General features: G+C 42.5%; 1 protein-coding gene across 2 annotated transcripts; it reads right to left on the minus strand.

Annotated features, from left to right (window-relative positions):
- Positions 1 to 26,416, minus strand: rpusd3 (RNA pseudouridine synthase D3). Of its 2 annotated transcripts, none has more exons than XM_033037163.1 (10): positions 26,348 to 26,416; positions 19,610 to 19,741; positions 18,562 to 18,722; positions 12,972 to 13,016; positions 12,092 to 12,182; positions 9,659 to 9,766; positions 6,294 to 6,378; positions 4,848 to 4,974; positions 2,256 to 2,395; positions 1 to 756 (listed from the first exon to the last, which is right to left on the minus strand). In XM_033037163.1, exons 1-10 carry the CDS (start codon positions 26,389 to 26,391, stop codon positions 538 to 540), a joined length of 1,152 nt encoding a protein of 383 aa, XP_032893054.1. In that variant the 5' UTR covers positions 26,392 to 26,416; the 3' UTR covers positions 1 to 537. The 2 variants fall into 2 exon arrangements, with proteins under 2 accessions (XP_032893054.1, XP_032893055.1); XM_033037164.1 differs by lacking the exon at positions 26,348 to 26,416 and adding an exon at positions 20,091 to 20,255.
- Positions 26,417 to 27,091: the final 675 nt, after the last annotated feature.

Consider the following 27,091-nt stretch of genomic DNA (forward strand, 5'->3'; position numbering starts at 1 on the left):
AAACTTGATTTTTATTTACTTAAATTAACTGGAATGAGGCAGACCCAGATAGTTTTGGATTAAAAAAAATATATCCAATTTCTTATACTTAATTAAATGACAATTGTGATTGTCCTCCAAATTTAAAGATGGCAATGCAGCTGCGTCTGGCTACACTGTCATCAATGTAGAGAATGTCGAGTAGGGGACTAAGCACACAGCCCTAAAGTGCCCCTATGATTAGAATTGTTGGTTGTTTTTTGGGTATGTGTGTATATATACACCACACTGAACTTTTTTTCTCTCAATCATGTACTATGTTTACATATTCTGTTGTGCTGCAGCAAGTAAGAATTTCATTGTCCTATCTGGAACGTATGACAATAAAACACTCTTGAATCTGTCCAATCTCTGCAAGCTGTGATCATCCACTTCCTCATGCTGTGTGTGAGGAATGTTACAAACATATCCACATCTTCTGAATGTTTGGATTTCACTGTGTGACTGCTCAGAAATCTGTCCTTTATCTCAGCTTAGAGATAATGCATGAATAGTTCTTCATTTCTTTGTACCTTTGTCAACAAACTCATTCTTTGTTAAACCCAAGAGTTCAAGATTCCTGCTGAAGTAAGGCAGGGGAGCAGCTGTAATGACCGTCTCTGATTTCTTGGTTCCAAATGGTGGAATTGTAAGTCTTTGCAAGTGAAGGTGAATTGGCATTTTCCACATGTGGTTTTGGTCCATATGTAGCTTCTGCAGCAAGGTCTCATCCAGTACCTAACAAGATAAATACAGATACAGTAAATACAGTGTGGAGATGCTGCCTACCCACTGAGGTACTCTAGCACAGTGTGTCTAGCTTCAGTAATAACCAGAGTCTGCACTTTCTTCCTATGAAGCTTTGTGCAATATCCAATTTGATGTGTACAGTTCAAACAAGGATTAAGTGATGCCTGCCGATATGGGGACAGACAAAAGATAATTCAATACCATGGACTTTCATAAACACTTATTGTCTTGACAATGCAAGTAAAGAGAATTCAATGAGTAGCACAGATGTTAGAGCTGCTGCCTCACGGGACCAGAGACCTGGGTTTGATGCTGACCTCTGGTGCAGTCTGTGTGGAGTTTGCACGTTCTCCCTGTGACAACGTGCGTTTTCCTTTGGGTGCTCCGGTTTCCTCGCAAAGACGTATGGATTTGTAGGTTAATTGATCTCTGCAAATTGCTGCTAGTCTGTAGGGAGTGGATGCAAAAGTGGGATAACATAGAACTAGTGTGAATGGCTGGTGTGGATTCAGTGGGCTGGAGGAACAGTTGCCAGTGCTATATTTTGAGTTAGGTTCTTGATTAAGAGAGACAGCGCGGTTACAGGTCCAGCGATCACCCTGTACATTAGCACTATCCTACACACTAGGGCAATTTACAATTTTTACCAAAGCCAATTAACCTACAAACCTGTGCATCTTTGGAATGTACGAGGAAACAGGAGCACCCAGAGAAAACCGACAGTCACGGGGAGAATGTACACCCTCCGTACAGACAGCCATCGTGGTCATGATCAAACCTGGGTGTCTGGCATTAAGACAGCAACTCTATCGTTGCGCCAACATGCCATAAGGTCATAAGTAATAGGAGCAGAATTAGGCCATTTGACTCATCAAATCCACTCTGCCATTCAATCATGGCTGATCTATCTCTCCCTCCTAACCCCATTCTCTTGCCTTCTCCCCATAACCCTGACACCCGTACTAATCAAGAATCTATCTATCTCGGCCTTAAATATATAATTTGACGGCCTCCAAGGCGTCCGTCCTGTGAACGCTTCTGAACTGAATTTACTAAAATCATTGATTATTTTTGATGTGAGCACTATCGGTGCAGGTCATTTAAAATCAGTAAGAATAAAGGGGTGAATGGGGAGAGATAAGAAAAGCTGTTACAGAAACCGACAAGTACACACATGCAGCACTACCTCAGTCTGCTTTGACTCGGGATCCCGCAGCCATTTCCCTTGTTCGACCAAGAGTCTCCAACCTGAATTCTGACTTCTCTTCCCACTGATGCGGCCTGACCTGCTGAATACTTCCAGCAGTTTGTGTTCTGGATTTCCAGCTACTGCAGTTTTGTTTTGATTTTCATTGTCATTTCCCTGCATCACCTGCCTGGTGTCCCCACGACCACCTACGTTACAAGCAGAACCATACTCTCTTCCCGTCCCATCCTTCCCAACAACATTCTGTCTCTCTTCTGCATCTTTTCCCTTTTGCACTTACCTGAGTTTGAGGAATTACCGATTCCACAGGAAGGCGGAAGGGAACGTCAAGAACCTTGCCCAGGCAGCCAGAATATACATGATCCCCAAGAACTGTGCAGAGTTTGAGAGTGAGATGAACTTCCAACATGCTCTCAAAGGCTGAAAGGAAAAGTATATTTAAAAAAAAAAGAAAAATTGGTAGATGTAACCAGGATATAATAACCACCTGACCTTGACTCATTTCAAAATGAGACACAGTATCATGCTGTCTGATCTGCTGGAGTAACTCAGCATGTCAGACAGCATCTCTGGAGAACACGGATCGTTAATGATTTGGGTGAGAACCCAAAACGTAACCTATGCATGTTCTCCAGAGATGCTGCTTGACCTGCTGAGTTAATCCAGCACTTTGCATCTTTTTCTGCAAACCAGCATCTTGTAATGTAAGGGTTAAACAGATTGTCAGGTAAAATTGAGTTGTCAGCTAAATTAGCAGCACGGCGTATCAAACCCTGCTGAGGGAAACAAATAGACCAGGAAATCATCAAGACAACTGCGAGGTCACTGAGATAAGCTTTGCTTTCACAGAGATATCCGAGACTGGCACAGTTTCTGATAGGACACATAACTCATGCCATCAAAAAGGATAGATCGTTTGACACATGTTCACCTGTTGTTCTTAGAGATAAAAATTACAATATTATACATGCTACAATTAGAACATGGAGAGAGGGAGAGACAGAGGGGGGGGGACGAGGAGGTGGGGGACGAGGGGGGGGGGAGAGGAGGTGGGGGACGAGGGGGGGGGACGAGGGGGGGGGACGAGGGGGGGGGACGAGGGGGGGGAAACGAGGGGGGGGGGACGAGAGGAGGGAGGAGAGAGGGAGGGGACGAGGGGGGGGGGGACGAGGGGGGGGACGAGGGGGGGGGGACGAGAGGGAGGGAGAGAGGGAGGGGACGAGGGGGGGGGGACGAGGGGGGGGGAACGAGGTGGGGACGAGATGGGGGGGAGGAGGGGAGCGGAGGGGGGGGGCGGGGGAGATGGGGGAGATGAGGGGGAGAGGGAGGGGGAGAAGCGCTTGGTAACAGCCAGACAGGAAAATTGAATACACAGAGGGGAGTAACACTAGTTATCGTTTTGTACACTCAGGAGTTTAGAAGGGTGAGAGGGGATCTTATTGAAACATATAAGATTAGTAAGGGTTTGGACACGCTAAAGGCAGGAAACATGTATTGGAGGAGCAGCACCTCATATTTTGTACAACCCCAGCTGCTCCATTCTCTCAGCATATGACAGTCCCGCCATCTTGGGAATTAACCTTTTAAACCTACGCTGCACTCCCTCAATAGCAAGAATGTCCTTCCTCAAATTAGGGGACCAAAACTGCACACAATACTCCAGGTGCGGTCTCACTAGGGCTCTGTACAACTGCAGAGGGACCTCTATGTTCCTATATTCGATTCCTCTTGTTATAAAGGCCAACATGCTACTCGCTTTCTTCACTGCCTGCTGTACCTGCATGCTTATTTTCATTACTTTCAACAAGGACATTCAAGGATCATCCCAGAGGATCTGGGGACAGAGGAATATTAGGAAGGATATTTTCTATATCAGGAAGATTGTTTGTGTCCTCCTTAGTGAAGACAGATCCAAAGTACCTGTTCAACTCATCTGCCATTTCCTTGTTCCCCATAATAAATTCACCTTTTTCGGTCTTCAAGGGTCCAACTTTGGTCTTAACAAATTTTTTCCTCTTCACATACCTAAAGAAGCTTTTACTATCCTGTTTTATAGACCTGTTATTTTGTATTGTTACTTTATTGATAGTGTTTTTGTGTTTTACTTTTGCATGTGCTTTCACCATTCATTGATCTGAATCCTTGAATCCTGCAAATATTTCATCACACTTCTGCAGTTCCTTGAATCACCTTAATTCAAAATGAATCTACTTGGGCAACTTTATTTGCAATCAATATTTCTGTAGTTAAAAACTGCCATCATGGATAAGACAAGGGCTGGCAACAAAAAATTAATGACAAATGTATCATTTTCAACATTTAAACATTTACAAATACCATGAGTAATAGGTTGAATCGTTGAAGCAAAGAAAAGTGAATCAGCTTATAAAACATGTTCCTCAACATTAGTCACGTTTTAGCACGAGAGCCTTATCAGAAACTGCTCTGTTTTTCTTTTTGCCACAAACAGACTAAAAATCATCAGTGGGGTGACCTAAATTAACCAAACAAAAATGACACCAGCAGTCTAGAATACTTTAAACCCCTGAAAATACTGCAACACCTGACACCAAATGCTCATCTTTAAATACTCATGGGCTCATGTCACATTTCAGTAAAGTTAATTTCCATCAATGCTTTTCCCCCTGATAAGTCCAAATATCAAGTGCTGCCTCTTAATCATACCGAGCACTGAACTCAGTCAGAATTAGGTATCCAGAAACAAGCACTTGCCCACACAGCCCCACCCAATTACAGGTTTCCCACTTCTATTTCTGCTTACTCCTGCATTATAATTACAAGGCGACATGGGCTGTGTTCCACATGTTAATGGCCCAGAAACATTTTTACAGCAGATATCTGACACACTTACTCGCAAGAGGCTGAAGTTGCACTAAAGCACAGCCATTTGCAGCATCCAGAACCTTGTACTGGGTAATTGCTTTCTTTGCTTCTTTCCGTCGAAAGTTTCCAGCAGTTGGGTGAAACACAGGAACCACCTATTAGCATCACAAAGCAAGATAACATTATTTCACTAACAGACAGGGGGCAATTCATAGTGGCCAAATGACTTGCCAGTCACCTGTCTTTGGCATGTGGAAGAAAACTAGAACACACTGAGGAAACTTGCGGTGAGAACATGCAAACTCCATAGCACCAGAGATCAGGGTTGAACCCAGGCCACTGGAGCAGTGAGGCAGCCACAAATGTGCTGCCCACAAATGTCATCATTCACGGGTTCTTCTCACGTCTCACAACACCCTGACATGGAAATGTACAGCTGATCGTTCACTGCCAAAATGGTGGAACTTCCTGCCCAACTGCAATGATAATACCTTCACCAGAAGAACTGGAGCAGTTCAAAAAGGAAGCTCATCATCTTGGTTCTTGGTTTCTTGGTCCTCCAAAATATTCCAAATGGAATTTAAACTGGAGGTGGTGAAGGGAGGGCTTAAGCCAGAAAGGGTTATTGGGAAGAAAGAGCTACTTTAAATTTAGTTGCATCTGGTTGGGTAACTATAGTTTGGTGGAGATTATTCCATGCTTTAATTGTGCGGGGGAAGAACGAATTGCTGTACACATGTCTTTGTAGCTGGGATCACAAATTGGATCGAATGCCCTCGTCTGCTCCTAATTGGTTTGGGTTTGGTGTAGGTCTTGTAGTCTATGTCGAGCTGACCATTTAACATTTTGTAAAAACAGGTCAAACGGTGAGCTTCACGTCTGTCTTGGAGAGGGTTCCACCCCAGAGAATTCAGAAGTTTGGTGACACTCGCTTCTCTCTCATAGGTGTTAGTAACAAATCGAGCTGCCTGTCTTTGGACACGTTCGATGGAAGAAATGTTTTTATTTGTGTATGGGTCCCATGCTGCAACTGCGTAGTCCAAATGAGGTCTCACGAGGGTGAAGTACAGCTTCAACGCCTTCACTCGAGTAATTCTGGGTTGGACAATAAACGTTGATGCCAGCAATGTCCATGAAACAAATAGGAAATATGCAAAAGTGGATTGGCAGCTGACTGCATTCAAGTTACTCCAATTAATGAAAGACACAAACTGCTGGAGTAACTCAGCAGGTCAGGCAGCATCTCTGGAGAACATGAATAGGTGACATTTCGGGTCAGGACTCTTCAATTAATCTACGTTACATCACTTTGGAAAAGAAAAAAATGTCGCTCATCTAGAATTGGAATGATAGAGAATCACTTTGGGAAGTCCTTTCATTGCAGAGCATCTATTATTTTTTATTTTTGCTCTCACTATGCATTGGCAAGCAATCCGCTAAGCCAATTATGGAAATCTAGCAAGAAGAAACTTACCATCTTATGCTCGCCAATGCTCTGTTGTTTGAGGGCAATGTTGATCTCACCCGCCTCAGGTTCTGGAACACCCACTGTCACTGCGCTGTGAGGGGACAAAATGCAGTCAGTCCCCAAAAGGAATGGAGACACGAGCAATCAGAACTCCTGAATGATTGGACATTATCTTACCACTGGACTTTATCTTGCACTAAGCATTATTCCATTTATCCTGTGTCTGTACACTGTGGACGGCTAGATTATAATCACGTATACTCCTTCCACTGACTGGATGGCACGCAACAAAAGTGCTTTTCACTGTAGCTCGGTACACGTGACGATAAACAAGACGATAAATAAAACTAAACTATTTACACCACCATGCAGCTATGAATTTCAAATTATACAATTTTACAAGTAAAATAAAATAATCAGGTATATATGTAAAATATGATAATTATATATATATTTTATATTGCCTGTATAACATGCAAAGTGTTCACATTGCGGTACCTCATTGGACTTCATCTCTGGAACTGTTGCGCTATAGAGTTAAGAACTATTTTCTCCACTCTGTATCTTTCCCATCACTCTACCTATTGTACTCACGTTCTACTTGATTGGATTTATGTACAGTATTATCTTATTTGAGAGGGGGGGGGGGTAGAAGAAAGGGGGACCTGACTGTAACTTTGTCTATGTGGCAACTCTTTGCATACCTTGGGCCAGAATTTCACTGTGACTCGTCACATGTGACAATAAAGTATGAATTCATGAAGTATTCATTCCTTCACTTGCATTCATGGCACCAGAGATTTAGGTTCAATCCTGACCTCGGGTGCTTTCTGCGCGGAGTTCGCAAGGTCCCCCTTTGACCGTGTGGGTTTCCTCTGGGTGCTCTGGTCACCCACATCCCAAAGACGTGCAAGTTTGTTGGTTAATTAGCAGCTGCAAATTGTCCCTAGTGTGTTGAATCTGGGGGTAGTTGATTAAAATGTGGGGTGAATAAAAAATGGGATTAACCAATTCAGTGCCACCCCTGAGAATACTCGGGTCATGGGCAACAGCGGAAAAAAAACTTGGCAGTGACCAGGTTAATGTAGGATTAGTGCAATTGGATGTTTAATGAAGAGTGTGGGCTCTGTGGGCCAGAGAGCCTATTTCCATGCTATATCTCTCTGTAATTTTAAAACTATTATAAAAATACTAATGAACCAGGTTATGGCAATCTCAGGGCGTGTTAAAGTCACTATTTGCCTTTCAAATCCTGTTATGTACGTTAAGCAGTTTAAGAATGATAAATAAGATTTGATGTTGAAAGCTATGAAAACAAAGCAAATGTGTTCACTGACTTTCCTTCATGACTCTTCTTACAAAATGATAAGAAAAATTACTCCTGTTTTGCACCCCAGCTACTGACATGTCTGCTCCCACACAGACCCTGTTATTTTTCCAGCAGTATCTCTGATCATTCTTGCACATACAGATCTGAATACATGTGTAGGAAAGAACTGCAGATGCTTGTTTAAATCAAAGATAGACACAAAGTGCTGGAGTAACTCAGCGGGACAGGCAGCATCCCTGGAGAGAAGGAATGGGTGATGTTTCGAGTCAAGACTCTTCTTCAGTCTGAGGGATGCTGCCTGTCCCACTGAGTTAATCCAGCATTTTAGGTCTATCTTCAGTTCTGAATACACTTACTTTCTCCGCATCTCTCAACCACACTCATATCCATATCAGTGCCCTTGCTAACATCCACCAATTCAATCATAACACCACGCTTAGAGACAGAGGTCAAGGCAGTCACATCATTACATGTGAATAGTATTTGAAACTTCAGACTTCAGTCTGAAAAAAGGTTTTGGCCCGAAACGTTGCCCATTTCCTTCGCTCCATAGATGCTGCCGCACCCGCTGAGTTTCTCCAGCATTTTTGGCCACCTTTGATTTTCCAGCATCTGCAGTTCATTCTTGAACAATAGTATTTGAATCCACAGCAAAAATAAACAGGATATATTTTTTTCCAGGAAAACTGTTCCACATCGTCGTAAATACATTTGAAGTAAATTGAAACCAGCCACATTTGCCACGTGTGACTCTCAGGAAAAATATTCATTACTTTGGCAGTAATAGCCTGTCATTTCTGCTGTTCAGTAATATTCAGTTCATGAGAGCCATGCCTCACATTATTCTTATCAATTATAAACCGGTGCCCATTGCTTTGTACCTTGTGCTCAAAAATTTTAAAGCAATTACAACTGACACTTCTGCATTTTTCAATATTCATGTCGGAACAGCTTGCCATTCTCAGATCTCACTGACATGTAAGTAGTATATCCCTGTAACCCTTTGCACTGATTAAAATTCAACTCATAACAGTACTGTTACCCCACTATTTTGTTTTAGAGATACAGCACTGAAACAAGCCCTTCGTCCCTCCGAGTCAGCACCGACCAGCGATCCCCGCACACTTCCCCTACCCTACACACACTAGGAACAATTTGCAATGATACCCAGCCAATTAACCTACAAACCTGTATGTATTTGGAGTGCGAAAGGAAACCAGACATCCCAGAGAAAGCCCATGCAGGTCACAGGGAGAACGTACAAACTCCATACAGACAAGCAAACATCGCCATTATTGAACCCGGTTCCTGGCACTGTAATAATGCCCCTGTCCCACTTAGGAAACCTGAACGGAAACCTCTGGAGACTTTGCGCCTCATCCAAGGTTTCCGTGCGGTTCCCGGAGGTTTTTGTCAGTCTCTCTAATGGTCGAAAATGGTTTCCGCTTCTTCTATGTTCCAGCGATTATTTCAAAAAATTAAAAACCGGCCGCGACTAAAAATAGGCTGCGTTTTAAAAATCGATAATTTTTTGTCAAAGCCAGTTGCGATGCTAGTTGAAGGTGGTTGCCGGAGGTTGCAGGTAGTGGAAGGTCTTACCTTCAACCTCCAGCAACCACCTTCAACTAGCATCGTAACCAGCTTCAACTAAAAAATTACCGCAAAGTCTCCAGAGGTTTCCATTCAGGTTTCCTAAGTGGGACAGGGGCATAAGGCAGCAACTCTACCGCTGCACCACCATGCTGGCCCTTGTTGATGATGTTCTGTTTCGACCAGCATTTTATTGGCACATTATCATTATGTAATGGGTTGTGTGATGTACATATAGCAGAAATTAACAAAAGATTTTATGAATAATACCAATTTCTACAAATCCCTCTGTTCGATGTATATGGTGGATTGGTTGGCTGATGCTACAATTATATTATGATCGCAAGGATTTGCTCCTTTGATCAGTATTTGTGAATAAGAACCCAGGTTCTGATATACAAGATTTTACTTTTTGGGTTATTTAAAATTTGCACAATAATTCAGCCATTACCAGTAACTTGTTATCGCTTCCTTCTTTCTGCGAGCCTGAATGAAGGCGTTCTCAATGTTCTGGGTGGTTTGGTGACAGGTGGAGAGCAGAACCAGACCAGAATGGTCCCTGTGAATTAAAGTCAAGTGCAAATAAGCGTTTAGTGCGGGTTAACAGTATTCAAGTAATCCAGCACACTTTGCACATTAAATGGTACAACACTGGGCGGAAAACTCTGGAGACTGTCCAGACTGTCCACAGTGCCAGAGACCAGGACACGACCCTGACCTCTGGTGCTGTCTGTGCGGATTCTGCACCCCCCCCCTTGATCGTGTAACTTTTATCTGGGTGCTGCAGTTTCCTCCCACATCCCAAGGATGTAGAACGTAGAGAAGTACAGCACAGGATCAGGCCCTTCGGCCCATAAGGTCTGCAGTGAACATGGTGCCAAGCTAGATTAATTGCCTGCATATACATTTGACTATCTAAAATTCTCTTACACACCACTATCGTATCTGCCTCCACCACCACCACCACTGGCAGAGTGTTGCAGGCACCCACCACTCTCTGCTTAAAAAATTGCCCCACACATCTCCGTTAATCTTTGGACCCCTCAACTTAAAGTCTGTTTCCGTGCTATATCTCTTCAGAGAGGGAACAGAGGTGGGGGACACCATGGCTATACTTGGCCAGGCCGACCCTGAAATGTCGTCAGGACAACGGGCCTTCGTGGTCAGGATAAAAACCCTGCACTTACACCAACTGGGACTTGAAAATGGCACCAAACTGGCGACTCTGGATACTGTATTAGTGTACTACTGCTATGCACTTGTACTGTATCAGATATGCTTATCTCAGATGTATCTAAGTGCCTATATATAGTAATACATACTGAACTGTATACAAAAATGAATTTCACTGCACCTTGGTACATGTGATTAATAAGGTACCATGACCATATCTCTCCTATACTATTTGTTACTTGCGTCGACAGTGAGACACCTTGATCTGTGACACTTCTACACTTGGTTGTCAAAATGCCATGCAGTCAATACCTGCATATCACTAAAGGACACAAAATGCTGGAGTAACTCAGCAGGTCAGACAGCATCTCTGAAGGGACTTAACCTGAAATGTCACCTAGCCATGTTCTTCAGGCATACTGCCTGACATGCTGAGTTACTGCAGCACTTTGTGTCCTTTTGTGTATTAATCTGCTTCTGCACGTCCTTGTTTCTACTGCGCATTACTTGTATTTTAGACAGTGGTGTACTATAACGTGCACACTACAGCACTGCTAAAAAAGACACAAAGTGCTGGAGTAACTCAGCACGTCAGGCAGCATCCATGGAAAACATGGACAGGTGATGTTTTAGGTCGGGATCCTTCATCAGACTGAAGGAACCCGACTCAAAGCATCACCTTTCCATGTTCTTCAGGGATGCTGCCTGACCCGCTAAGTTACTCCAGCACTTTGTTTTTTATTTGGTAAACCAGTACTTGCAGTTCCTTGTTTCTACAGCAATATTTAAACACTCTCTTGCATGTAATGCATCATGGGGTTGAATGGTGTTACAGTACAGTAAAAGGACTCTGTCACATACTTCATAACAGTGAATGCATTTTGCTCACACCACATAAGTCATAAGTCATGTGATAGGAGTAGAATTAGGCCATTCAGCCCATCAAATCTACTCCGCCATTCAAACATGGCTGATCTATCTCTCTCTCTCTCTCCTAACCCCATTCTACTGCCTTCTTCCCATAACCTCTGACACCTGTACTAATCAACAATCTATCTATCTCTGCCTTAAAAATATCCACTGATATCCACTGAAGGCCTTAAGGCCCCCACAGCCTTATGTGGCAAAGAATTCCACGGATTCACTATCCTCTGACTAAAGAAATTCCTCTGCATCTCCTTCCCAAAAGAAGTCCTTTAATTCTGATGCTATGACTATAGTCCTAGACATATTCCGAACATTGACTAGCTGTGCAGACAACCTGGTTTTCTATAGATACTCTGCCTTTTTCAACTTACATTTAGTTTTATCTGTATGTCTGGGCATTCTGGACACACTTCGGCCCTGTATGAAATCTTCCCAGCCTGTTTCTGCATTTGTTTCCCAACCTCTTTACTTCATTTCAATTCTGCATGGTCGACCTGTTTAATATCTTGCACAGAAGCTGGTGGGAACATGGAATGAGCTGCCAAAGGAGGTAGTTGAGACAGGTACTATAACAATATAAAAAAGACCTGGATAGGTGAATGAATAGGAACGGTTTGGAGGGTTATAGAAACATAGAAACATAGATTATGGACCTAACATGGGCAAATGGGACTAGCTTAGATAGGGGATCTTGGTGAGCATGGATGAGTTGGCCTGTTTCTGTGCTCTATAACTCAATGGTTCCAAAAGGAGACTGACATATTCCCATAAAGAAGATATCCACCTGTGACTTGCTTTTACCACATGGAGCATTTCAGAAAGCTGAAGTTGGTGCTGAAGATCTGGAAGCAGTGAAATCAAGCAAAGGTCTCTACCTGATGGATATTGGGGGAAGAAAAAAGGCATGCTTTATTTTTTAATGAATATAAATAGGAGCACAAGTAGAACAAGAATCTTTTCATGGCTGATATCATCATTGGCCTCACCTTAAATCATTTCTACCATACCCTATGGTCCAACTCCCCCCCCCCCCCTCTCTCAGCCTTGAGTACATTTATAGCATTAGCAGCCAGAGCTCCCCTGGATAATGAATTATAACCGAGATAAATAATTCTTCCACATCGCAATCTTTGATGGTTGACCCACTTCCCAGAGATTATGTCCATTGTTCTCAGACATTTTTCAGCATCTACTTTGTCAAGCCCGCTCAAGCAGGACTTTAAATGAGATCATCTTCCCTTCTTTAAAACACCAGGCCCACACCGCTCATTCTTTCCTCACAAGAGAGGACTCCCGTTCCAGGAAACATGTTCTGCACCCCCTCAAAGACAAATATATATTTCCTTACTAAGAATGATACAGTACTCCAGATGTGACCTCAGCCATCTGTACCGCTGTAGCAAGACTTCCTTATACTTCATCCCTCTTGTAAAAAAAGCCAATGATCCAATTTCCTCTTTAATTACTCACTGCACTTGTGTTGCTTGGACAAGGATGCCCAGATCTCTCCGATACAATATTTAACTGTAGTCAAGAAAGGCCCAAGGAGTGGCAAATTGTCTTGCTTTAACAGGCAGCAATTAGCTTGTTTGAACACATATGGATTTCCAGCGATTTAATGGAAAGATGTAACACACTTCAGCTCAAAATATACCTGCCTTTACCTGTGATGGAGAGTCCTGCTGGCTTATTAATGCCGATTAGAGGATCTGTTTGAAAACCAAATAGACAGTGATCAGTGGGTCAGTGGAGATTAGTTGCAGATTAGATCAGTGAGACAGCGAATTAGATTATTCACAACAAAACACACAGCAGAAATGGTTGCAGACAATCAAAGTTTGGCCATCTCACTAGCCATATCACCCCCCCCCCCCCCCCCCCCCCCTCATCCATGCAACATTTGGATAACAAGGACATGTATGTCAGACTCCTATTTAGTGACTATAACTGCACTCATTTCCAAGCTCCTGGGTCTGGGACAGAACCACCATCCCACCCCCATCCCCCCTCCCCCTGATCTTCAACCTCCTGAACCATAGATTGCAAACAGAAAGGCTAGGTGACAAAACATCCTCAACAATAATTCTCAACAATGGTGCCCTGCAAGGCTGTGGCCTCAAACCGTCACTAAGCTCCTTGTACACCCGTTGCTGTGCGGCCAAATTCTGCTCTAATTCCGTTTACAAGTTTGCAGATGGCAACACCATAGTGGGCTGGAACTCAAACAATGACAAGACAGAGTACAGGAAGGAGAGAGGGAGCTTAACAGCATGGTGTCATGACAACAATCTCTCCTTCAATGTCAGCCAGAAGTTAGTTGTGAACATCAGGAACGGATGGAATACAATACAACATTGTTTATTGTCATTTGAACCCAAGTTCAAACGAAATTTCGTTTCTGCGGTCATACGAGCAAGAAAAAACCCAAGACACACAATTAACACAGACATCCATCACAGTGAATCTCCAAACACCTCCTCACTGTGATGGAAGGCAAAGACACAGAATGTCTCTCCCCTGTACTTTATTCTTCTCCCGATGTTAAAGCCCACGGCGGGCGATGGTAAGTCCCGCTGCCGATAAGGCCGTGCCGGGCGATGTAATGCCCTGCTCCGGGTCTTGATGTTAAAGCCCCCGCGAGCGATGGTAAGTCACACGGCCGTTAAGGCCGCGCCGGGCGATGGAGCCTCCGAAGCTCCGAAGTCGGTCACAGCCACGCGCCACCACAGCTCTCAATGCCCCCCACCCCCCACCCCCTCCTATACACAGCTAAATACTAAAACCAAAAACATACAACTAACGGGACAAAAAGAAAGAAAAGACGGACGGACTGCAGTCGAGCTGCTGCCCCAAGGCACCGCCACAGACATGCCCCAATCTAGTGGAGATGGAGATGGTCCACTTCAACACCATTGATGCAGATTGGGGAATGCTCGTTACAAGTTCCTAGGTGTAAATGTCATCAACAATTTATCCTAATCCAAACATATCGATGGTTGACTTGAGAAAGCACTCCAATGCCTCTCCTTCCTCAGAAGACGAAGGATATTTGGCATGTCTCCAATAACCCTTAAAGCACCATAAATACCTATGGGAATGCATCACAGCTCTACATGGCAACTGGTCTGCCCAAGACCACAATGAGTTGTGAACACAATCCAGTCTATCACACAAACCAGCCTCCCTCCCCTATAGCCTCCAGCTGCACTTCACTGGGAAGCCTTGGGAAAACTGCCAGTATAATCAAGAACCATTCATATCCCCATCATTTCCTCTTCTCCCCTCTCCCATCAGCAGAAGATACAAAAACTTGAAGACACGCAGCACCAGATTCAAGAACAGCTTCTTCCCCACTGTTTTAGACTTTGTACGGACATCTCATATGGCAGTGATGAATATCTGATCTCCCAGTCTACTCCATTTTGGCCCTTGCTTATTTTTTAGCTACACTTTTCTCTGCGGTTGTAACATCATAATCTGTACTCAGTTCATTTCATCTTTTGCACTACCCTGATGTACTCACGTATGGTGGGATTTGACTGGATAGCAGGCAAAACAATGTTTCTTTACTGTATCTTGGTACACGGGACAAGATTAAACCAATGTCAATATTTTTGTATTTATTCATTCACAGAACCTGAACTATGTTGCCACAATCAATGATGATTCTGTCCCTAAATGCCCATGAAAATGTGGAGATAAAGAGTTCTTGTACCACCACAAACCAGTCAGGAGAAGTTATACCTCGTTACTTTTTATAAAAGAAAGTAGGTACGAAATGACAATTAAAACACTAAGGATATGAAGAAGGATGTGAATAAGGAGGGGTGGTGGAAGATGGAAGCAACAGAGGGAGGGGTGGGTGAAGTGGATGGTAATGTGGGGAATGGGATCCAGTAGGTAGAGTATGTGGGGGGGTTGGACAAATAGGATGGGGGGGGGGGAGAAGAACCAGGGTGCTATGGGGAACATGATATAATCATGAATGGTGTCCTGGCTAATTTCATGCATTCATCACAAGGTCATAAGCGATAGGATAGAATTAGGCAATTTGGCCCATCAAGTCTACTCCGCCATTCAATCATGGCTGATCTATCTCTATTAACCCCAGTCTCCTGAATTCCCATATCATCTGACACCCGTACTATCTAAGTGGAGAATGTTCTGTCACACTCCTGTTTTGTACATTGTAGGTTACAGAACAACATGGGGATTCAAAACATCAAACACTCTCCTCAATAAGACGTATCTGACTTGTTCAAGTGGCTAGTGATTATATGGCTGGTAAGCTAAATTTATCTTACTTCATGATAGCTGTAGCAACATTTGTGAATGGCAAGATTATTGACTGTCAATGAATCAAGTGGATTCACTTTAATCCGAAACAGTCAGCTATCAGCGCAAGCTTGGATATTGTCCAAGTCTAACTGCGTTCACACAGACTGCTTCATTATCTAAAGAGCCTTTGCAACGAGAAAACAAGTCTCAACTCCCCATGTTCCACAAAATGCTTTCTGAAGCAGAAATCTAAATGTTTTTTTGCCAAGGAACAAACAAAGAACCCTTTACATTTTAATTCAGTATTATTCCTATCACGACTCTCACTTATCTTCAGGCGGTGAAGAAATATTAAAAAGCTGGTTTTTAAGATAATTTAACCATGAAATCGTTTTTTTTAGGTAATCAGGAACAAAGGAGGCGAATATTAACAGCACCACAACTTATAATGCGACAATAATTATAACTTATAATGCTACAATATTTTCCTTTGAATAGTTTTTGTTTTCTTGTTCTCATCAATGGAAGCAATCATAACTTGTCTTTCTTTGAATACTAGATATATTTTCTAATTTAAACACAAGAGGTCAACAACTACTTGAAGGATGCAAAGTGCTGGAGTAACTCAGTGGGTCAGGCAGCATCTCAGAATAACGTGGATTGGTGACGTTTTGTGCTGGGACCCTCCCTCAGACTGATTGCAGAAGGGGGAAACAGCTGGAATAGAGAGTGGGGCAAAGCTTGGCAAGCGATACAATCAGTCAGAAGAAGTATCCCGAGCCGAAAGGTTACCTATCCATGTTCTCCAGAGAAGCTCACTCCAGCACTCTGTGTCTTCTTCCTTCAGCAATTTATTTTTTGGTTCGTAGGAAAATCAGTGACTTCTGAGGTAAAATTCAAGCAGGGACTCCCTATATCTGTCTCAATTATTTACATATGACAGTAATCAATGACTACCAAACCATGGCACCAGAGTGGTCATCATCATGTTTGAGATAGGTGCAATTGATATTTACCCAGCATAAGCATAGAAGCCAGTCGCACATTATCTCAGGGTTAAACGCAGCACACAAGGGCACAGATTCGGAGTCAGCAATTGATAAATTGGCCTGCTGGCCTGAGACACAAGCTCAGATTTATGTCTTAAGATACTTGAGTCACCAATCCTAGATATGTACCCGTATGTTCCATCTCAATTAGGTTTCAGCAGTGGTTCAGCTGTCAGCAGCCTCTTTATAGTCAGAGGTTTGCAGATTTAACACAAAATGCGGGGACAGGCAGCATGTCTGGAGAGAAGGAATGTGACGTATCGAGTCGAGACCCTTCTTCAGTCTCAACCCGAAATGTCACTCATTCCTTCTCTCCAGAGATGCTGCCTGTCCCGCTGCGGTACTCCAGCATTTTGTGTCTATCTTCAGTATAAACCAGCACCTGCAGTTCCTTCCCACACATTTTGTTTGCAGATTTAAGTTCTGCTCTCATGACCCGACCGTAACAATCTCAGCTGCCACTCCAGTGCAGTATTCGCGGTGCGGTATTATGGAAGGGACAGCTTTTGAAGGCCCTGTGTACTCTCTCGTCTGCATGCAAAAGATTCTATCACACATTTTGAACAACTACCGGAAACTATCCCAAGACCCAGCCGATATTTAACTCTCATTCAGTATTATTATCCACAGGCTTTAACACAGGAATGTTAAAGGAAACTTTTGCATACTTTAACACCCACTGTGAGTTAATACCTATAATAACAGAGCTAAAAACAGGAGAAACTCACTGAGTCAGGCAGCATCTGTGGAGGGAATGGATAGATGACGTTGTTGGTCAGGACCTTTCTTCCAACTCTACAACAGAACTACTTGTGGGAACTTTTTATGTACAAAAAACTGGTGCAAAAAAGTATACAGATACTTCCTTTGCTGTAAAGGTCCAAAAGGAAGACAAATCAAATAAATGTGAGACTTACTTTTTTCTTTTGCATAGATGGAATATATTGGACTGACCTTCCCAAGCCTAATGCACACCTTTGGGCACACTATTTGTCCTCTTAAATAAATCGCATAATCCCAACTCAAGTATGCTATTCACAAAGATATGGGGCAGAAACCCTCCACTGATGATAAAAAGGGCATCTGTACCCATATAACACCAAAGAAACATAAAAATGTCCGGCAATGTTCAGACACTAATCAACACATTAATACATTTCGATACCTAAAAGAAATTGCATGTTAAGAAATTACTAATATTGAATATATTGATACCAAGAAGCAGCTATGGGTTTTAAAATCACAAGGCACAGTTGTGTAAACAAAGAATGCTCTCCATTAGAACAGTGCACAGCATAGAGCCACTTGACATAAGTGGCCTGGAAACTGATCCCTGTATCTACAGGCAATGAGTGGTTCTCAATATGTCCATGTCTCTAGATTAGATTTGTTCAAAAAAATCTATCTGCAGATCAATGGTTCAATGGTACTTCATTTGACACATGTACCAAGGTACAGTGAAATTCATTTTTGTATGCAGTTCAGTACAAGTATCCCTACACATAAACACTTAGATATAGATAAGCATCTCAGATACAGTACAAGTGTGTAGTAGCAGTACACTGAGACAGTATACAGAGTCACCAGATTTGGTGCCATTTTCAAGTCCCAGTTGTTATAGTTCTAATCCTGGATTATTTTTAAGATTTTTTTTTGAACAAATATATCTATAGACATAGTTATGTCTATAGATATATTAACTATGTATATGTATAACTATGTATAGACATAGTTATGTCTATACACATTGAGGAACTGATCATTGCCTGTGCCGCTACAGTGATCAAAAATACGTGTGCCAAGTGATTCCCTGCTATGCACTGCCCTAATGGAGAACATTCCTTGGTCACACCCTGACATGTTTACCACAAGCATCTTTGACACAACTTCAAATTGTGGAGTTGATTGTATTGAAGTGAACACTTACATTCTTGGTATACCACACTGGATGCGATCAGTTCCACAAGCCCTTGTCTGGTCAGCTTTCTGAGCACTGGGATACCTGGATCCTGGAGGATACTAACACCTTTGCTGCTTTTCACATGCTGCCTTTGTTTGTGCATTTGACCCTTTGGTTTTATATTAGACCTGAAACAGAGGTAGAGGGAATGAAGAGAAAAACAGAGCTGGCCTCAATAGCCTCAATCATCGCTGTCTTTGAACTCCTATTCCAGCACTAGTCATAGCTCTCAAATGGAATCACAATACCTTTGGTCATCCCATTGACAATACCAATTAAATATCTAAAGAAATCTCCCAAATGTATAACCTCCGGCAGGAAAGTGGTGTAATCCAACTCTCTCGCAAGTTTCATGGTACTTCTTGATCTGTCATCCCAGAAATCCTGCCTTTACATGGCTTACGTGACTTCAGAACAAACGGCTATCAATAATAATAGTGAACTAATTGCATTCATCAAACAACAGTGCTGACAATTATTAGTCTGTGCTCTGTCAATGTATAGCCTGAACTCAGTTAAAATCACTATCACGGCATCTAATCATTATACACAGAAAATTAATTTATAATCCATGGACAATGGATTCAGTTATGTGCATTGTAAATATGCATTGCATTATATATGTAAAGGTTTCAGTTACAAACATGTTTAAATTTAATTTTAAGTAGTTCCTACAATTTGGCAGTCCAATTCAATAACTGTTTTCAGTTTAATTGTAGTAATCATGTATAGTCTTTCTGATGATTGGTTAGCACATAACAAAAGCTTTCAACTCTACCTCGGTACACTTGACAATAAACGAGACTAAACAATAAGATTTTAGCTGGAATAATACCAACTCCTGAGAATAATTTGAAAATCAAGGCTGCATCCTGATGACACAATGAGTTTTGTGGGTTTTTAATCTAATGATACAACTGAAACTCTCCTCATTTTATGCGCAAAGACATCTAAATATTGAAATGCGATCAGACATAACAAGGCATCTAAATTTTGGAGAGAAAAATAAACTCACCTGGGCACAGTACTGAGAGGAGATGAAGCTAAGTTGGTTACAAGTCTTCGAACAAACGGACAGGATTGACCCTGCATGGTGCTGGCTAGGGTCACAGTTCCTACATATGTTTGTTTCCACATCTGATTCATCCTAAAATTAATTTAAAACACACTCATCGATGACTGTCAAATTTGAAGTTCATTAAACACTCCTAACAATTCTGCTGGAACTCCTAATGCACAAATCAACTAAACGTTCACCTATTGTCCCCTTAAAAGAACTGAGAGTAACCAGCTTCATGGCTCAGTGTTGACAAATGGCCACCACCTCTGTTATGCTATTCTGCCTGCTGTATTATAAAGTCTTTCGTCTTTAGAGATACAGTGAGGAAACAGGCCATTCGGGCCATCGAGTCCATGCCAACCAGCAATCCCCGTACACTAGTACTGTTATACACACTAGGGACAATTAACAATTTTTACCAAAGCCAATTACAAACCTGTACGTCTTTGGAGTGTGGGAGGACACTGGAGCACCCAGAGAAAACCCACGCGGTCACGGGGAGAACGTACGAACTCCGTACAGACAGCACCCGTAGTCAGGATCGAACCTGGGTCTCTGGCGCTGTTAGGCACCAACTCTACTGCTGTGACACCGTGCCACCCTAAAGAAAAATGAAATGTAAAAACTGGTTCATATTAGTTGTTATATACACCGGGGTGTTACGACAATTCTAGTTCACATAAAGCTTACAGAGTAAATAGCGTACATATAGTACTGCTAAATACAATAAGCGCAAATGGGCAGAGTGGTGCGAGATTATAGTGCAATCCAAAGTAGTGCAAAAAATATAGATACAGCATGGAAACAGGCACTTCGGCCCACTGAGTCCGCACTGACCAGCGATTCCTGCACATTAACACTATCCTACACACACTAGGGACAATTTACACTTATATCAAGCCAATTAACCTATATACCTGTACGCCTTTGGAGTGTGGGAGGAAACTGAAGATCTCGGAGAAAACCCATGGGGAGAACGTACAAATTCAGTACAGATAGTACCCGTAGTCTGGGTCAAACCCGGGTGTCTGTAAGGCAACAACTCTACCTCTACACCACCATGGCCTCATGTCCACAAACACTGTGGCTGGTAGATTGGAGCATGTTTTCAGAACACGTCCAGGTCCACCATCCAGTCAGCCGCTTTCCGAGAATTTACCCTCATGAAAGCAGACCTAACTTCTGCCACCGAGATATATGGGACAGAACCAGCAGGGGATGGGGCATGCACACTTAGGTAGATATTTTCACCCTGGGAAAAAGGTTCCGACTGTCTACCCTATTTATGCCATAATTTTATATTTCTAGTGTGTTTTTGATGCATGACTGATGACAAAAAAATGCCAGATCTTCTAAAACAAATTGCAAATGGAAGTGCCCTGACCAATTTCACGACAATGATCACTTGCAGGATCTACCATGAGTTAATTCATTTTTCTGCATGACTTATGCATGAAACATTGATACCGATGGATCCAATTCCTTGGCCAAGGCCTCTCTTGAGGCACCAATGCAGCTTTTTGAAGTTGGGGCAACCTGTATTCATAGGAATGTGTCAATATTTGCAAAAGGACTCTAGGAATGTATCAGGAACATGAGGGTATTCCTTGGCAGCGAATCACTGCTTTGAAGGAATTCTTGAGATTGGATCAATGTGTGTGGAGACCTTGGAGAATGAGTCAGTGTGTGCAAAGGAAGTGTTCAAATTCGTAATTGGTTTCAGTAGGTATGTTGAGTTATAAGTGAACATTATTTTTTTAATAAGATAACCTGTAGGTCTCTCTGTATTTGAATGGAATCCCCAGAGATGTGACCGTATTTATAGAGGATCCTAGGAATGTATCAGTACTTAGAAGAGATCCCAAGAGTATTACAGTAAGTACGGGGGAATCCCTGGAGTACACCAACATTTACACGCAGCCTGGGAGCATCAGTATCAGAGAGAAACTGAGGAATGTTTTGATATTTACAGGCGACTCCAGGAGCAGGCAATAATTTACAGGGAATTCGGAGTGTCAATACTTGCTAGAGACAATGTCTGAAACGTTACATCTCGAAGATATGAGATTCGTCCGAGCAGGAAAATCAGAACAATTCTTAAAGATATGGTCTCTTTTCATCGATTTATTACAAGTATAATATGTAACAAGTATAATAATATAACTCTGGAAATTAACCGTTTTAGAACAGGGAGAGGGGTGTGGAAAGATATGAAGTAGGTATCTTCCTTTTCTTTTCTGTTCTGTCTTTTTTTTTTCTTTCTTCCCCCTTTTTTTCTATTTCTTTTTTTGCTCTTCCTTTCTGGTCTTCTCTTTTTTTCTATATCTCTATGGGCTCTTTCTCTCTATCTATCCACAAACTACTAATTGTTAACATCTGGGGCCGACAACATCACTACTTTCCTTAATCTACTTTTCTTGCGTCTGTTATTTTTCTATCGTTAAATTTAAAACAAGAAGTTGTACACGAAATGTATTATGTTATATGCCATGGTTTATACGTCATTATTTGCAGAGAATTTCCCGGGGTGCACCAGTTTAAAAGGGTCACCGGTAGAGTTTACCCTGGGAATGTGTCAATATTTGCAATCCCTGGGATTCCATAGAAAGGGTATTCTGGATGCGTTGGTATTTACAGAGGGGGCAAGGAATGTGGTTTATGAGCAGCTGAGACATTTGATATTGATATTCTGTTCTATTTTAAGGGCCTGTCCCACTTTCACGACTAATTCAAAACCTCTGCCGAGTTTAAAGGTCCTAAAAAAAAAATCAAGGTGGTGGTAATCTACGAACTCCCACGACCATGTTCACGAACTCCTACGAGTATGTCTACGAATTCCCATGGCTATTTCAATGAGTAAAAAGTTGCAATTTCTTTCATCCCGACCATTTTTTTTACTCGTGGGCATTTTTTATCAGGCTGGAAAAAACGTCCCGACTTACTTGATGGCACAAGTACCGACGGCTGGCATAACGAGCCGCTACGATATATCTACGAACTCCTGCGACTTCCTACGGACTTGTTATGAACATTCTGTGAGTTTGAATCAAGGGGGAAACTCGGGAGAATTTGTGAATAACTCGTGAAAGTGCGACAGGCTCTTCAAACAGCATTCTACGGGTCATAAATACAGCTCAAAATGTCCATTACTGAAACAAAAAAATAGCACCAAATAACTTATCTCCAAAGTGCCCTGACAAATACTGAAAGTTCCATGTAAAAACTGCTGGCCTTTTGTTACATGAGAGTCAGGAGGCTCGAAACTCCCAGCAGACAAGCACTAAAACCAGATGGCGTTCTCATCGGTGTTAACTGGGCTGTGACTGACTATTATCTGCTGCACCAGTCATGGGAAACGAACTTGCTCATTTTCCTCAACAAAGCACAAAATGCTGGAGGAACTCGGTGGGTCAGGCAACATCAATGGATCTTTCTTCAGGCTGAAGAAGGGTCCTGATCAGAAACATCACCTGTCCATTCCCTCCTCTGATGCTGCCTGACCCGCTGAGTTCCTCCCATGCTTTGTTTTGCTCCAGATTCCAGCATCTGAAGTTCTTTGTGTCTCCATTTTATTGCTCATTTTCCTACGGCATTGACATTTACGATAATGTTTTATAATGTAATCATTGATTTTGTTTTGGCATTGTTTGCATGTTTTTTTTAAATATTTCTGAATATCAGAGACATTCAGTGCTTGCATCATGTTTGACCTACAGCTAAACCTGAGTCTGTCAGATTATTTCAGCATGTTCGTAGTTGGAGTTTGCTCTTCACTTTTTCCACCTCCTCACCGATGGGGATAATTCTCCCAAATGTTCCAGTGTATGAGGAGTGAGCAGGATGGTGAAATGGTAGCTTAGACCTGCTTGGAAATTCTGGACCTTTGGAGCAAGTTAACTGTTTAACATTCACTTTCAGACAGATGACACAAATATCTTTTTGAGGTTTGCAGGCTTGAACTCCTCCTCATGGGGTGGTGGAAGCTGAGTCTTTAAATGTTTCTCAGAGATAGATTCTTGATACTTGAGTGATGGCTGTTTGCTGCAGATGGATAGGAATGTGAGGCTCTGGTCCTTCAGATCTGCCACGGTCTTGATGAATGGCAAAAAAGATTTAATGGTTCAAGTGACATTTTGCTGCCCCTATTTTGTTTGCTTGTATAGACCATGGGTTAGAAGTAAGATCTTGAATGAGTAGGAAGATGGTGACGTTTGGGTTGGGCTTGGGTACCCATCAAGGCTGCCAACAGCAAGATGCAGGAAATGAGGGATGTGGGAAGAGCTGGAAATGGAGTAGTGCAGGTGAGACTGAAGGGTGTGAAACAAGAGTATCGAGAGTCTGGATGGGGTGGAGGATTGAAAGGAGAACGGGAAGTAAGAAAAAATTTGTAAACAAGCAGGGTGTCAGCAAGACTTTGGAACCTCAGTAATGTGTTTGCTTAAGGCTCAAGTGGTAGCTAGAAGATGGACCAAACAGCAGAGCCAGGCAGGAATCATGTTGTGGAACTTTTACTAATAAACCTTAGTTTTAAATGCCTATTGAACGTTGTACGTAATGACGCGTACAGGACACAGGGCTGGCACTTAAATTCACTGGGTTTGTTTGCTTTGCAAGATGAATACTTGCAATACTATGGAATCTGTCAATATTATTAGTGGATTTGGAGCCAATCGAGCTCACTGCCTATTAGCAGCTGGGACGAGAATACTCTGCGTAGCTGACAATCTGTGTTCAATTTGCAAACACTCCCATTGCTTCCCCCAGTCCTCTTCATCTCACTGCTTCCCTCCAGTCCTATGAATCGCTACATCCTCTAATCCTGGCCCCTGATTTTAACCACTCCTACTAGAAACTTTGGCTGCCTAGATCCTTGCCAATGCTCAGCCTTTTCTACTTCTCTCCTTTCCTTTAAGGTGGTCTTTAAAACTTACCTTGATGACCAATTCTAATACTTAGTTATATGCCTCTGATAATTATCCCTACCTTGGGATGTTTTGCTAGATTTGCAGTACTGTATAAATGTGGATTGCTATTGCTGGGTAGACTCAGTCTAGAGGAATGGTCCTGCCCCCATTGCAGTAACAAGAACAAACTGCGGGTGTTGGGACGAGCCAGTAAGGAACATATTTCCCTTCAAGGTCAAACAGAATCAGGAGCAAGGCTGAGTAGGGAACTACTCAAAGAGTCAACAATAAACATTGGGCCAAGTGGGCAGCTTCTGCGTGCTAAGGTCCGATAACTGTGGATTAACAAAAAGACCAGCAAAATTATGAGAGGCATCACAACCTATCTAACCACTTGCACAATATATCAATTCTCCCCCAACTTCCAATGTTCCATAGAAAACAATCCAAGTTTATCCAACCTCTGCTTGTAGCTAAACAACACAGGAGAATAGGCAGCAGATGCAATTCATAATTTTAGAACCGACTTTTTTTTAAGTAGTCTATGTTATAACACAGAAAACACAGCAGCTAATTTATGTACACAAAAAAAAGTTGTTTTAAATGTAAGTAATGTTTCATCACTCTAGGCAACTGAACCATCCTATCAACTAAGGTACACAAAATTGCTGGAGAAACTCAGCGGGTGCAGCAGCATCTATGGAGCGAAGGAAATAGGCGAAGTTTTGGGCCGAAACCCTTCTTCAGACAATTTTGTGTACCTTCGATCTTCCAGCATCTGCAGTTCCTTCTTGAACACAACATCCTATCAACTAGACAGCTGTCTTGAGCCATTCGCTGGAGACCCTTGGCCGATCTTTAGCCAGATTTTGCTGGACTTTATCTTGCACTAAACATTATTCTCTTTATCATGTATCTGTTCACTGTGGACAGCTCTGTTGTAATCATGTATAGTCTTCCCGCTGACTGGTTAGATGCAAAAAAAGCCTTTCACTGTACCTCAGTGCACGTAACAATAAACTAAACTAACTAAGGATAAATCTCCCCAAAACTCCTGCGTCTTCGTGGGAGATCTTATGTTCACCTGAAAGGGTAATTTGGCTTATTTCTTCAGTATTGCTCTTCAGTTTCAACTGAGATTTTGTGCTTAACGCTGTGAAAAGCCACTGTCTTCTGAAGAAACGCTACTGTACTTCCAGCAGAACCTCAAAGAGTTTGGGTGGATAAAAGCAGAACACACAGGAAATACTGGACAGACCTGTCCAGTTAAATATTTTCAGTATATGATGTTCTGTTCTAATGAGGAGCTCACATATCTGAAACATTAACGCTGTTCCTCACTCTGCACACGCTGCCTGATCTGTAGAGTGCTTCATGCATTTTCTGGGCTATTTTAGACTTGCAGCAACTGCAGTTTATGTTTTGGCTTAAGTCTGAAGCAATAAATGTTCAAGGTTTAAAACTGATCACTGTGATTATGTAGACAGCAAGAGACTGCCCCTTAAAAGTGCATTTACAGAAAATGTCACAAAATACATGGGAAATGGGACAATTGCTTGAGGCAGAGAGGGGTTGTCATGTGCTGCGTGGGGAGGATTTAGGAGGTTGCTCCAGCGCTGGTCTGGGTGATGGGGCTGTAAACTGGCCGCCACTGCAGGCGGCTCTCCTCGTTCCCGAGGCTCGGTGCAGTTAGCTGCCGCTTGCCCGACTCCCATTCCCCGCCTTGTCCCCCTCCCCCACCCCGCGGTCCCCAGCGCTTCCACCAGACGGCTCTCACCACCCAACTCACCCTTCAGCGCTTCTTCTCCGATCGAAAACCTCGGTTCCGAACATTGGTTCCACCCCTTCTTCAGCCGGCTTTTTGTCACCCAGCCCAGAGTACATTGAGCCTCGTGTTAAATCACTCTTCGTTTTGCTAGTTTGGGATTTTGTTGCATTGTAGAATTATTATTTTTTTAAGATGTTTTCTTTTATTGGAAATAAACCATCATCATGGGGAAAATGTGTGAGTTTATAGCTAATCAATCAATTGCAATTTTCCAATCTCTAGAAATTCATTCAACAGTTCAAACAAAAGACAAGGGGCCATTTGAATCTTTTTATAAATCAAGTTTAAAATGATCAATCAGTGAAAGTTTGCATTTGACAGAATAATACAATTTATCAACAAAAACTAGACGTTGCAGTTGAGAATTAGGTTTGCAAGCACCTTCTCAGCCTCATCAATTGTATTTAATAATAATAATAATGGATGGGATTTATATAGCGCCTTTCTAATACTCAAGGCGCTTTACATCGCATTATTCATTCACTCCTCAGTCACACTCGGTGGTGGTAAGCTACTTCTGTAACCACAGCTGCCCTGGGGCAGACTGACGGAAGCGTGGCTGCCAATCTGTGCCTACGGCCCCTCCGACCACCACCAATCACTCACACACATTCACACACATTCACACACATTTGGTGCTCTATATGACGTCTCTACATTGGTGAGACCAAGTGTAGAATAAGGGATTGCTTAGCCGATTAAGAA

Source organism: Amblyraja radiata, chromosome 18, assembly GCF_010909765.2.
Source record: "Amblyraja radiata isolate CabotCenter1 chromosome 18, sAmbRad1.1.pri, whole genome shotgun sequence".
Lineage (NCBI taxonomy): Eukaryota > Metazoa > Chordata > Chondrichthyes > Rajiformes > Rajidae > Amblyraja > Amblyraja radiata.

Coding starts and splice junctions, on each gene's coding strand:
- rpusd3 (XM_033037163.1), bottom strand. CDS start 26,391: ATGTTCGGAACCGAGGTTTTCGATCGGAGAAGAAGCGCTGAAGG. Junction 4,975..6,293: donor GCATTGGCGAGCATAAGATG/GTAAGTTTCTTC, acceptor TGATGCTAATAG/GTGGTTCCTGTGTTTCACCC. Junction 757..2,255: donor CGGTAATTCCTCAAACTCAG/GTAAGTGCAAAA, acceptor TTATCTTGTTAG/GTACTGGATGAGACCTTGCT.